This window comes from Gymnoscopelus microlampas (assembly GCF_963454915.1).
Source record: "Gymnoscopelus microlampas genome assembly, chromosome: 12".
NCBI classification, from domain to species: Eukaryota; Metazoa; Chordata; class Actinopteri; order Myctophiformes; family Myctophidae; genus Gymnoscopelus; species Gymnoscopelus microlampas.
In genome coordinates this window covers 34442199-34455909 of record NC_139949.1, presented here as the reverse complement: position 1 = coordinate 34455909, position 13711 = coordinate 34442199, and the positions used below count along the sequence as shown (strand labels likewise).

The 13711-nt window shown below is 43.8% G+C and overlaps 1 protein-coding gene across 2 annotated transcripts in view; it reads right to left on the bottom strand.

The window, feature by feature from the left end:
* Nucleotides 1-9517, bottom strand: part of acsl6 (acyl-CoA synthetase long chain family member 6) — a 65050-nt gene extending 55533 nt beyond the window's left edge. Inside the window, exons 1-2 of one of the 2 annotated variants that reach the window (XM_084073362.1) lie at nt 9430-9517; nt 6591-6760 (exon numbers count right to left, since the gene is read on the bottom strand). In XM_084073362.1, coding sequence (XP_083929488.1) covers nt 6591-6636 — 46 coding nt within the window. In that variant the 5' untranslated portion in view covers nt 6637-6760; nt 9430-9517. Of the gene's footprint in view, nt 1-6590; nt 6832-9429 lie in introns of those variants that run through there. The other variant, XM_084073361.1, reaches the window with a different exon arrangement.
* Nucleotides 9518-13711: the final 4194 nt, after the last annotated feature.

Genomic DNA, 13711 nt, shown 5'->3' with positions numbered 1-13711 from the left:
AGTACAGCCAGAGCGATATATTGGTCCGGCCGATATATATATTGGGTGCGTTCGGAAATTGCGCACCAGTGGCCAGTGCGCTCAGTGCTGTATTTCCGAACGCACTTCTTGTCATTATTTGAGTTTTTAACAACATCAGTTTCGGCAAGTATGCAGCCAATGTGTCACGATTTTTAACCATTTTCAACTTGGCGTCCCTATTTTGGGCATGCCATTATAGGTTAAGATTTTTTTTAAAGAGTTTATCTACAGGCTTGTAGATCGGTTCAGTTCAGTTTACATGTATATTTACTTACGTGTATATTATAGTTAAATGTTCTGACATAGAAACTTCAATCAAAGTTTTTCAAATAGTTTAGAACATTATACTCTTATGACAAAATATCAGTCAAAACATTGGTAATAGTAGACTCTCCAAAATTGGGATCAGCATCAGACGCCAAACTCTGGCAATGGTCAGGCTTTTCACCAGACACTGCGTCTCTGTGACTGATTTGTGCTGTCTCACTCTATCATGCTTTTCCAAACTAAGAGAAACAGACGGACGTATATCAGCTAAACTTTAGGCACAACCCCTTATCTGAAGTGGCCTTTGGCAAGCTAGTGGGCACATCAATCTGTGGGAAAAAACGGCATTACAGTAGAATGAGTAATGTGGATACTGGTGACCATGCTCTTTACAATGCAAAGCATTTTTCTCATGATCCCAATTATGGTTATGGTCTAATTTTTGAATTCACGTTGCACTTAATGTGTGTTTGTGTTATGTGCACCGTCGCGTGCGTGCACACACACACACACACACACACACACACACACACCACACCACACCACACCGCACACGCACACGCACACGCACACGCACACGCACACCACACACGCGCACGCACACACACACACACACACACACACACACACACACACACACACACACACACACACACACACACACACACACACACACACACACACACACACACACACACACACACACACACACACACACACACACTCTGGGCTACATATGTGTACAGTCAAACACTGATGGAATATAATATCTAATGTCCTCAATGATAAACATTTAGGGCACATATACTGTGCACTGGAATGAATGAACATTGAATTGAATGAACATTTGAATGACTAACTGTAGCTTTACAGCAATCCATGCAAGACCCCTGAATGTTCAAAGCCTACCTGAGATCCTGCACAATAATATCCTGAGCTTAATTTAACACTGAGAGCGTTAAATTAAGCTCAGGATTTTACAGTGTAGGGAAACGCTTGAAATGGCAACAGATGCTCTTGAATTGGACAGCAAAGATGATGAATGGAGTAGGATCAACGACAAACTTAGAGTTTGACAATGAATCATTAATAGCGGGTGGGATCGTCAAGCCTTTCACAGAAGCAAATGTGTTTAGAAATGCGATAAAGAGGACGTCTAACCACCCACAATGCATTAGGATTCCCACAAGTGACTTAACTAATCAAAATGGAAAGTGCTTCTGAGGGCTCAGTTTCTCGTCCCCCAGAGGGACGGCTTGTAAAATGTCACAAATTGAATGCCACTGAAACCCAGCGTCTCTCAGGGAGCTGCGTTTTGTGCACAGGACGAGCCAGACTTCCTGTGTCCTCAGTGACTCGAGTGAGGATGAAACGTCACCACACGGTCCGCTGGTCCCGCCCCCTCTCCCCATCTGCGGAGCGTCACCGGCGATTAGACCTGCCTGGAGATTACAGGCCTATTAGCCCAGAGAGACGGATGGCCAAGAGTAACCCACCCCCCCCCCCACCTCCATGCCACTTCCTCTCTCTATTTAAAGATATCCTGAGTGCGTTTTCTCTTGCTCGCTTTCTTTCTTGTCACCCGTTTTGTCACAGGAACAAAAACTTGATATTACATATTTTCTATCTGCATTCAAGTGTGTGTTCTTATAAATCTGTCTCGCAAAGCCCTCTGTGCAACCCTTCTCCTTTTGACCTCTTTATCCCCCCCCCCCCCAAGTGGGACCACCCTCCAGGAGATAAGACCCCACTCCCCCTGTCACCACTGTTCCTGTCACTGTCACTAGGAGCCTCAGTTATAACCACCAGCCCACGTATGTCTATGTGCTGCGTGGAACTTTAGTTCACAGACCCCCATTTGATATGATTTATTTCGTATCTCTGGGACCCCAATCTACACTGTAAAATCCTCAGTGTTAATTTAACTCTGATAGTATACAAATGGAAACCAAATGACCCATAAGGGTCCAATTGGTTCCTATCTATCAATCATTTAGCCTGGGGCTCGCCTGGAACCCCCCCCCCCCCCCCCCCCCAAGGACCCCTAGGGGTCATCGGACCCCATGTTGAGAAGTACCTGAGTTATCATTAATATACAATACTATACCTTGGCTATACTATATTTTAATACTATTATGTCATATTAAATGCGATCATTCGTCACTAACAATGAAGTTAAATGAGCCACACATGACACTGCTACAGTGTGACAATGGAAAGCAGTGATGATGGTAGCTTCATACATCGTATTGCCAATGGAGAGAGAGAGGGGGAGAGAGACAGAGAGAGAGAGAGAGAGAGAGAGAGAGAAAGAGAGAGAGAGAGAGAGAGAGAGAAGGGGAAAAAAACACAGAGATGGAATGAAAGGGAGAGCAGAACGTGTGAAAAGATAGAGCGAGAATGAGCGAGAGAGCAGAAAGCGAGTGAGAAAGGGAGCAGAGAGGAGGAGGAAGTGTACCAGCGAGATGCAGACTGCGAACGCTCTGCAGTGAGACCACTACAGCAGAGCAGCAGCTGTGGGCCAGGCAGTGGAGAGAGGCATGCTATACGGTACATGCTAGCAGGGACCGGTTAGCACTTACAAGGAGTCGGAGGCAGGCCAGCTGGGAGCCGGTGTGGTGGTGTGTGTCTGTATTGTCTAGGGGGCCTCGGGCGGTTATCACGTCACCCTGGGAGAACCGGTGATTACCTTCTTATATGTACTGCCACTGGCGAGATTACAGCCGAGGCGAACGAGGGAGAAGCGCCGCGGCCTCTTTTCTACCTCACAGGCCTCCGTATCACACCACCCTCAGCTCAGCAGACGCTGTACGCTAACCCCCTCCCTCCCTCCCTCCATCCCTCTCTCTATCCCCCTCCCTTTCGCTCTCTCTCTCTCCCTGTATCTCTTGATTGCCCTCCTCCCCCCTCCTATAAACCCACAGTGTCATCTCATCTCATCCACCGCTAAAAGATGCACAGGTCTCTCAGCTTACACTATAATGGACCCACAAATACACTAATACACACACACACACACACACACACACACACACACACACACACACACACACACACACACACACACACACACACACACACACACACACACACACACACCACAAATGCAGTACAGACATACCTGGTATGACATACATGTTTACTGTACACCCACAGAACATATGCAAATTATGGCTGTTGGTGGTTTGTATGATGGACATGTGTTCATATTCAAAGTAACCACACACACACACACACACACACACACACACACACACACACACACACACACACACACACACACACACACACACACACACACACACACACACACACACACACACACACACACACACACACACACACACACACAGCTCTTAATGCCCCTCCCTGATACATTTGACTGTTAAAAAGGGATTGTGGTCAGACTTCATCCCACTGCTGTCAAGTGGGGGCCTCGTCAAAATGTCAGCTTTCGGGAAAGTGGAAAAAACAAGCCAAATGTATTTATTAAACTGTCAACCGTGACTTTTTAAAAATGCTAAAATTATACATAGGGATTTGAATTGGGGTATTTATCATGGTAATGCACAGAGGGCCGTGCGACTCCCATCCACAACCACAACACTGTGCACGTTTACTACACAGCCAGTACAATATGTTCTCAGAAGAATGACCAAAGAAAACCACTTGAACATGTGATATGCATCAGAAGAGGCAGAATCACTGTTTCAGCATTTTGCCTTAATAAGTCAATAGAGCCCAATAGAGCACAACAAAAGAATGAGAAGTGAGAACACACTTGCATGCTGAAACAGCTAAGAGCCACTCAGTCGGTAGTGGAGAAACAAAGAGACGGATGTCATGTGTTATCTGAGTGCACACTGTGAGGCCATTATTATTGATTACACATGTATTGAGATCGACTAGTAAAAAGACCTGATGTCAACATTATGCGTTCTTAATATCTTAGCCACTTTAACCACTTTATCTTAACCCCAGCATCCATATTCTGGGGGGAATATTGGACAAAAATGGCAGATACACGCTCACAACAAGCTCTAAAGTTGTGTCTATTGGCTGTTTTTGCTGAAGAGATTTGGTGTAGAGGGAAAAAAGCGGCCAAAGTACAGAGCCAACTCAGTTCCATTTCACTAAATCTAGAGGGTTGAAGTGATTAATACTGACAGCTATAGTTTTTCCCTTACTTGGCATCCATGATATGGGCATCCAAATGTGCTTTAAATTAGTTGAGTCATCTTCAATAATGGGGTTGGCATCCCTGTCCTAATTATTGGAAACAATTTTGAATAACTTGCCTGGCCACAGCAACCCTCCCATTCCCTATTGTCAACATGATTAGGTGTCAGGTAACTCAATCTACGATCATTTTAATGATTGTCTGTTTGATACTTTATACAATTCTTTTTTTAGGAGTACAGCCTGTTCTTAGGTGCATGTGTGTGGTTTTCTAAGGTGGAGCTTCACGACTGTCCTTTGTATTAATTATTAAGGAGGAAAAGGAATAAGTTTACATGTCTGTGTGTTGTAGTAGGCTACACCAGATGGTGATTAAAATGTATTATTCATAGTGAGGTGTGGCGTGGTGAGGTCAGGGTACAATGACTAGCTGAATGTTGAGCGGTACTGCTAGCACATGTCCTCATGGGGGGGTGTTGTAAATGTGTCCCACTGGAGACTTAAACCCCCAATCAAATCACTTTGCTATTTTTTTTTTTTTTAAATGAACAAACTATTATTTACATCTATAAAACGACTAAGGGCACAATAATATGTCTGGTTGTAAAAAAATATATATATATATATATATATATGTATAGAAAAAGAGGTTTCATAAACACAGAGGAATTTGCTTCAGGGAAAAGATGGAGGCTGGAGATGATGAACATGCTGTGGTTTGCCGGTAGGCCGTTATGGTTTCAGCACCCCTCTCCCCTGGACAGTTCCCACCAATCACCAGCGGGCCTTTGCAGCGCTCCCGCGGCTGATTGGTAGGAGCCAAGCCCCTTCAACCAATCAGCACATGAGAAGAATAATAAAGGGCCGTCCCTCCTCCTCCTCCTCCTCTCCATCAGTGATGGAGGACAAAATATTGTTACCCCACATCCACCGGCAAACCATGGCATGTCCTCGCTGCTATCTGGCCTTGTTGTTGCTGCCACGTTTATATTGTACATTCCAAATTAAGCTAAAGAACCGCTTAAATCCCATATGGGTAACCGGAGTCCCCCAGGGCTCAATACTAGTGTATTTTCCGTTTTCTGTTATTTTGGGGAAAGCTTTAGCTGAAAATAGCCGATCGACATATAAAAATAGCAGATCGATGTTGTGAGCTTGTCAATCTGCTATTTTCAGCTAATGCTTTCCCCACCGATGTTGGGGTTTAAGTGGTTAAAACCTAGCAAAGCAACCCCATAGCTTGTAGATCTGTTCTTTTTTTTGGCAAGCGACGCCGTCGCGTCATTGGCAGACATGCGTGCATACAATTTTTGACGTGCGTCCGGTTCGGTTCATATGCACAATGTCACAGGACCTTATAGCAGCTGGCCGACACACGGCACTTTATCCCGTTTGGCTTAGAATGGCAACGGGCCTCCGTGGTTTGTTTCCCCCCACCAGCATTATAATCCTCTACTTCCACGGGGATGAAAATAATAGCATCGATCTGCCAAGATAAATAGAACTATATGTTTATTACAGTAACCAGCCAGCACATTGCACATAATGCCTTTATTATGTGAAAGCAGTAAAGGGTTTGAGGAAGGCAGTATCTCAAATATCCCTATAGCTTATGGAAAGAAAATGTAGGCTGCATTGCTCTAAGGCTAAGCTATAGAGTCAACATTGTAGCAGGTTAGCAGACGCTGCCCGCCACTGTTATTATCATCATTATGATTATTGTTATTATCATCATCATCATTATTATTATGCCATATTGTTGAAACTAGGTTGGGCTACACGTGCATCGTGGATTAAATCAAAATGTCACCGGTTGGTGTGTCCATGTAACCCAACCGCAACATTTCCAGGCAAAACGTGGCAATTTTAAGCAATCTGCCAAAAACAACTGTGTAGCCTAGCCTATATTGGAATGGCCGAAGCTAATTCACGGATGCTAAGAGATAATAACAATAATCCACCAACGGTCTGTATAGGAAATAAGAAGCCGGCAATGAATGAATGAGCGACACTGCGCCTCATCATCAACCCATATGCAAAGAATAAGCTTAGATGACATCATCACCAAGAAGACCGAAGCTTATAACGGAGAAGGAAAAAAAGGCATTTTGTTCAGAACTCACCTAATATAATCCAGAGCGACCCAGACACCAGAACGAAGGCGAGCATGTCTTTCTTCTCATCGGGTCTGTGTGTGTGTGTCTGTCGCAGCGCAACCCACCGCGCTCCTTTTTTGCAGGAGTCAGAACTGCAGCATCGACTCTGCAGCAGCAGCAGCGACTCGGCCGACGAGCTTTGGGATGAGATTATAAAGAGCAGCTACAATATATCTGAGACGAGCCACAGCGGGAGAGAGAGCTGCTGTGCTCCTCAGTGTGTGTGTGTGTGTGTGTGTGTGTGTGTGTGTGTGTGTGTGTGTGTGTGTGTGTGTGTGTCTCTCTCTCTCTCTCTCTCTCTCTCTCTCTCTCTCTCTCTCTCTCTCTCTCTCTCTCTCTCTCTCTCTCTCTCTCTCTCTCTCTCACACACGACGTCCAACCGCTTCACACACTGCTGCTGGCTTTGCATGAAAAACAAATGGACGTGTCGTGTGTGTGTCGCCTATAGAAATTGTTCCAACAGCGTTTTAGAAAATAGAAGCAGCAGCGTCCCTTGGTGATCCGTCCACCTGCACCTGGTGGGTGTCTATGTGGTGCGTAATGGAGGTCTCACTCACATGGAGGTCTCACTCACAGAACAGCACCAGCCATGGAATGGATGCACGACGGTAGTCTGTCACGAACGTCATGGATGAACTTCAACATAGTGTTTGCACTATCTCCCTTGTTGCTCCATACATCTACATAAACGTTCAAATTTCAAATATGAAGTGCTTACCCGATGGCCACGGATATTAAGATTCTGTTCGAGCCCTCATAAGTGCCCGTATCTTCCGTATCGTTCAATAAAAAGCATTTTAATCCGATCAGTGGCCATTTTCTCATAGAGTTATAATGTATCAGAGTGCAATACACCTCCCAACCAATAGGGTCACGTGACTGAAAGCACATGGAGAAAATACGGAGAAAAAGGCTGCCGATCAGATTACAATGCTTTTTATTGAACAATACGGACGATACGGGTACTTATGAGGGCCCGTACATAATTGTAACATCCGTAACCATGGGGTCAACACTTTAGACTTGAAATATGAACGTTTAAGTAGATGTACGGGCCAAAAAGGGAGAACGTGCAAACACAAGGTTGAAGTTCATCCATGACTGTCGCATAATATATGACAGTCAGGGTTTTCAGGACTAGATGGACGTGGGATGATGCACGGTACGGAGGAGGGAGCCATGAAGGTTACCAGAAGGAAATATATGGCTGATGCTTATTTTAAAAACGTCTTATCGCTAGCAAATCCCGAGGGTTCTTTTGACTTTGAGTGTAAGCCTACACATGTAACCAAATGACCCATAGCATGGCCGAAGGAGGGTCCATTTGGTTACATTTGTATAGTCTCAGAGTCACCAATATCCTTACATAGATGATTTTACTGTGATATAACAAACGGTAGGCTATACATTTAATTAAACTTGAAATGAATAAAATCGGCCGCTAGTGCTGTTTTTGGCAACGGTACAATATGCTGCCTGTAGATGCAATTCTAGGCAAGTGGTATCAAATCATTCTACTGAAAACTACGAACGACAGCCGCTATAAGTCTAAATAAAACACCATATAAACGATGTTTTGTTGGGGTCATTGCGGTCGCAGTGGTGATCGGACCACCGCAGACATGAGGGTGTACATTAGACCGTCATTCTGCAGCTGATCGTCCCTTCAGAAGGAGAGCGCAACTAGTGTTGCCAGATTGTGTGAGAGAAAAAAGCAACCAGGTCTATAAGAACAAGCCCAAAATAAATATATATGTCACATGAGCACTTTTAAACTTATATAAGTCGACTGTTTGAAAATAATTTACAAGCTCACAACGCGTCACGATGCAACGCGGATGAGCTCTACAAAAAAAATAATAATCTTGAAAAAATGTGGAAAATGTAGAATATTTTTAGATGGGGGGGGGGTCCTTGGATAATTATTACATATTAATGTGGGGGTCCTTGACATGAAATATTTTAGAACAACTGGTTTAAACAACATTATGAAACATGCCAAAAATAAGCAACTACACACAACAAGCCAATATTTAAAAGCGACTTAACAGAAAAAGAAGCCCAAAGTCGCTTATAATAAGCAGACCTGGCAACACTGAGTACAGCTCTGACACACAGTAACCTCGCACCACTGTCACGTGGTGCTGTAAGACACTCCCACTGAACTAACTTAACCTTGAGAAACGCGTCTCTCTCTCTCTCTCTCCCTCTCATTACGTAGGACTCCCTCTTTCTTTGGTGTTTCGCCCAGGTGGGCGCGGTTATATGCCTAGCTATCCCTAACCCTAATCCTAAACTCACTAAAACTATGCCTAAACCTAACCCTAAACATAACCTCACACAAACTATGCCTAACCTTAACCCTAACCAACCTCACAGGATTTATGCCTAACCTCAAAACCACGCCCACCTGGTCAAAACACCAGCAAAAGAGAGAGTCCGCTCATTACGTAGTGCAAAAGCGTGACGTACAGAGCACTTATGACAAAAAAAACGCACCTTCTCATTGACTGCAGCATTTATCTAACCAATCTACTAGCACGACGTTCATTTAAAATAACATACACCCCCAAACGACCATTAATTGATGTACTTTATTTAGTAAGACATGAGAACATCAGTACATGGAAGTACAAATTCACAATACAAGGTCTACTAAACTGGGAGACTCATTAAGCACTGAGCTTGTTGTAAGATGAGATCCCCAAACGTGTCTAATATCCTCTCTGTGTGTCAGTATGCACACCTCTAGAGTCTGCTAAATGTGTGTTAATTGCCTTATTTGTGGTGCCGTCACGTGACTGACCTTATCAAGTGGGGTCGTGGTCAGTCAGGACGTCCCATCTGTCACGTCCTTCCAGTGCCTGCAGTCATGCCCTCATCCTCCTCCCCGGGCTCCCTCCACTCCACCATCCATGCCCGTCTGTCTGTCTCCCCCTCCTCACCCCTCCTGCCAAGCCCATGACACACAGTAAACAAATGAGACTGCGGCTGGCAGCAGCAGGACGGAAACAGACAGTAAGAGTAAAGATGGCTGTCATCGTGCAGAAAGGCAGTGGTTGTCATTTGTCAAAGTGGGGGGTCCAGGACGGTATACCAGAGGACTCATGGGCACTTGAGAGAATTGAATTAGGCCAGTGTTTTTTATCTTATTTTTTAATGAACTGGGCACTTACTATAATTAAACGTATACATAGTAGGCCTAGCTGACACCTGCCCTCCGTAATTGTTTTGAGTTATCAAAACGGTGTACATACTGTACATGTGTCCAGTTAATTATTACCTCACCAACTAGCTACTGGTAAACTGGGGAATGAACACATCCCAGAATCATGGGTGTAAGACTAGTGGGGAAGTTATCCAAATACAGTTCTCCAGTGCCCACTTCGGGGAAAAGAATCCCAGTTCTCCCATTGCCCAGTTCACCTGTATCCCCAGGTACCCCCAGGGGTTCCAGTGACAGCAGCGCTAAGAACACTGCAGAGCTCAAGAACCTAATGCTAGACAGGAGGGTATGGAGGGCAGCGATTGAGGAGTCCCAAGTTGGTGTTGGCTAGTCCGCACTCTCACATCGCATCACATGTCAAGGACCCCAAAATTGGTGTATTTAGCCTAACGATGGCCATGGTTAACCCTTTTAACAGGTAACCGTTAAAACGGTTAAACGGTCAATTTTATTTTATTTTATTTTTTTGGTGCAAAGGTACTTTCTTTGGTTACCCCTAAAATGAGGCCTGGAAGCAGCCACCATGGTACAAAGGTACAACTGCTATATTGCTGGCAATGGTACTGATTTTATGCTGCGAAAAATAAACAGGAAGTGGTAGCCATGGGATTTACATTACAAAACTTTCTTCTCACATCATAATTTGCTATAAAATTATGATCTGAATCAATATTTTAGTTGCTTTTTGTAGCTTTTTGTTGCTTATTGTTGTTTATTTTGTTTATTTGGATTATACTGGGTTCCTGGGTAACAGTGTAACGACCGCAACCCGTAACTTTAACCAGTAAGGACTAATGGTAACCGGTTAAGAAGCCCCATTTGAAGCCCCGTATTGACCCCCGTATTGATGTTGTCATCAATGTTTGTGGACATACATACATACATACATACATACATACATACATACGGACACACGGACAAAGTCATGTATAGGAGTGGTTGCCTTCGGCACCACTCAAAAATCACACCCAGTGTGAAGTGGGCGGTGTGGTCACAGTGGTCATCACAGTGATGGAAGTGATTCACTTAAAAAAAACATAAAAGTGTTTTTTTTTAAGTGCATAGTCCTATTTATAGGGCTATGCACATGTGTCATGTGTTTCTAGCCAATCACAGTCCTGAATAGAGTCATGGTGGCCAATCACGGTGCAGGGTTAGGGGGGTACAATGGTGGCCAATCACAGCGCAGGGTTGGGGGGGTGCAATTGGGTCGATGTCCAAACCCCACATATAGGGGCGGTTGCACCGCCCAAAAATAGCAGATCTACAAGCTCACACCACATCACCTCGCAACATGTTGTGAGCTTGTCGCTATTTCTGAATGAAAAATAGTGTTTGGGTTAGGTAATGTTCCTCATTTTGCTGGGGACTCCTAAACCAAAACCGCCCACTTTATGCTGAATCCACTATAGCAGCAGTGTAACCTTCGTGAGTAAACCTAGTCAATGGCTATTTCAGACCACATCGCGCTTCTGGCCGGCTGCCGTTCTCTCTGTCTTGCAACTGGAAGCTCCAGCCCATCGCTCAGATAGAAAGTAAATGAACGAGACTCAACTGTTCCAGCAGACCTGCACTACCAGAGACCACAACCTCTCTAATCAATTGCATAATGTGTATGGGCCTATATACAGTATGTGTGAGACTTAAAGGGGAATACCACTCATTTTCAACATTAAACTATGTCTTTAATACACCTTAGAGCTGTTGCGTGGAAATAAGAAAAAAGACCACCCCCCTTCTATGTTGCCTAGAACTGGATAATTAATTGAGGTCATGTGTTCAGTGACATACGCAGGGTGTACTTTTGTCTGAGGGGACGTAAATGAGTGGTATTCCCCTTTAATATCCAGACAGACTCGTTGCCTTGAGTAATTTGGCAAAAAAAAAAAGGAATAGTCCTTCATAACTTGATGACAAATAAATGATACTGAGACGAAAGAGAAGCAGTCGATAATAACAGACACACACAATGCAAATGAGGAAGACAGGAATGTAACTAGCTAAACAGAATAATAATGATGACAGGTATACAGTTGGATAATTACAGGTGCAGTGGGAGATCTGGTCATAAATCACAGGATCCCAGATCTGTCACCTGAATGTCAGGGAATAAAATAGCCTATAGTGCAGTTGCATATTGAAATTGTTTACATAGGTGTGATTAATTACGTACAGTGTATGTATGTATAATGGTGCAATGCAGGGGTGTTAACTTGGCTCAAATGCAATTGTAAAACACAGAGATAAGAGCAAATAATGCAAACTGTAAATATTACACACACTTTTAGGAGTTAAGTGTCTTGCTAAGGGATACTTACCACTCCCAGGCAGCCTCTCTACCCACTCAGCTACTGCCACCTTCAATAAAGATAAAAGATAAATTATTTCCATTGAAGTCAAAAACTGCAATACAAGTCACAGATGACCACGGTGCCACGTACTGTCAGTCTGTCACATAGGCTGCATTAACATAACCTACTGTACTTAAACAAGGCAAAATAAAATTAATATATTTGTATCTACTGCATCTATAAGGATACACAATTACTGTTCCTGCATGCATAGGCTACTGACATACAGTATATACCTTCCCTCACTCCCACATATTACATCCGTTAATGTATACACACACTTAAGGCCCAGGATGCTACCAAATGAGGTGGTGAATGAGGTTTGTGACCACCGAAACGGTGGTTTGGATACTAGGCGCTCATAGTCCGGTGATTTTGGTTAGTAAAAACAGAGAGATGTGTTGAGGTGAGCGGTGAATCGATTATCACCGCGGCTCAGTGACGTTATGTTGTAGTTTTCAAACCACCGCGGTGAGAGGGTGATCACCGAAAATGGTAGCATGCGCCCCCCTTCACAGTACACTTAGCGGTCACCTCCGTATTGTACCTACATCCTTACACCCTCATGCATTCTCTCATAATGGTCAAATAGCCATTTGCCACCTGCATGTTTAAACCAATGACAGGACTAACTCGATTTGACGTCTACTGGAAGTCTATTCCACTCTACCACTGTCCTGTACAGAAGGTTATTTTATGTCTTAAATCTACATGGCACTGTTGCCCTGCCTCTAGTTACACCATATGTATCCATGGTACTATTGGATGTCTGACAAATGGTGCCTACCCTTGGTGCAGAGCAGGTACTGTACTTGATAAAGCTCCCAATGCTACCATTTTGAGAAATCAATACATGCACAATACCAGTGCACTGTATAGCCCGATTTATACTTTGTTGTACACCGGCGTTGCATGCCAGAAAGAGTAGATCTACAAGCTCCGAGATGCAACGGTTATTTTTGGCAAGTGACACTGCCGAACAATGGAGCATAAATTAGGCGTAATGGGCATTCTCAGCTATGAATGTCAATATTTCTCATTCCTTCATACACAAGAGGTCAAAAGCTTAACATTCCATATACCTCTGAAGACAAGGAGATGAGGAATGGGTGCATCTAAAGGTTTTAAATGGAGGAATACTGTTCCCCCATGAGAGATTTGGCTCTGTAGATATTGCAAAATAAGTGCTAATCCAATCAATGCAATGATCATCACCAAATTACAGACAATATTATGTTGCCTGAGAGGAAAGTTAAACCAAGAAACTAAGTGATTAATACCTAAAGGACCTTTTAAAGGGATTCCCAAATTACTTAAAAGTTATTCACTTATGCTGTGCTGAAGAGAGAAAATAAACCTGTCGAGCTACAAACAAAAGACCTGTTTAAAAAGCGTATTCAAAACCACGAGAAAAGGCAGAGGGCACTGGCCTCCCTGTCTCTCCCAGGTGCTTTATCTGCCCATGTTTTAAGAGCTTTTATTTTTTACAACACCGGAGATAAGATAGATCT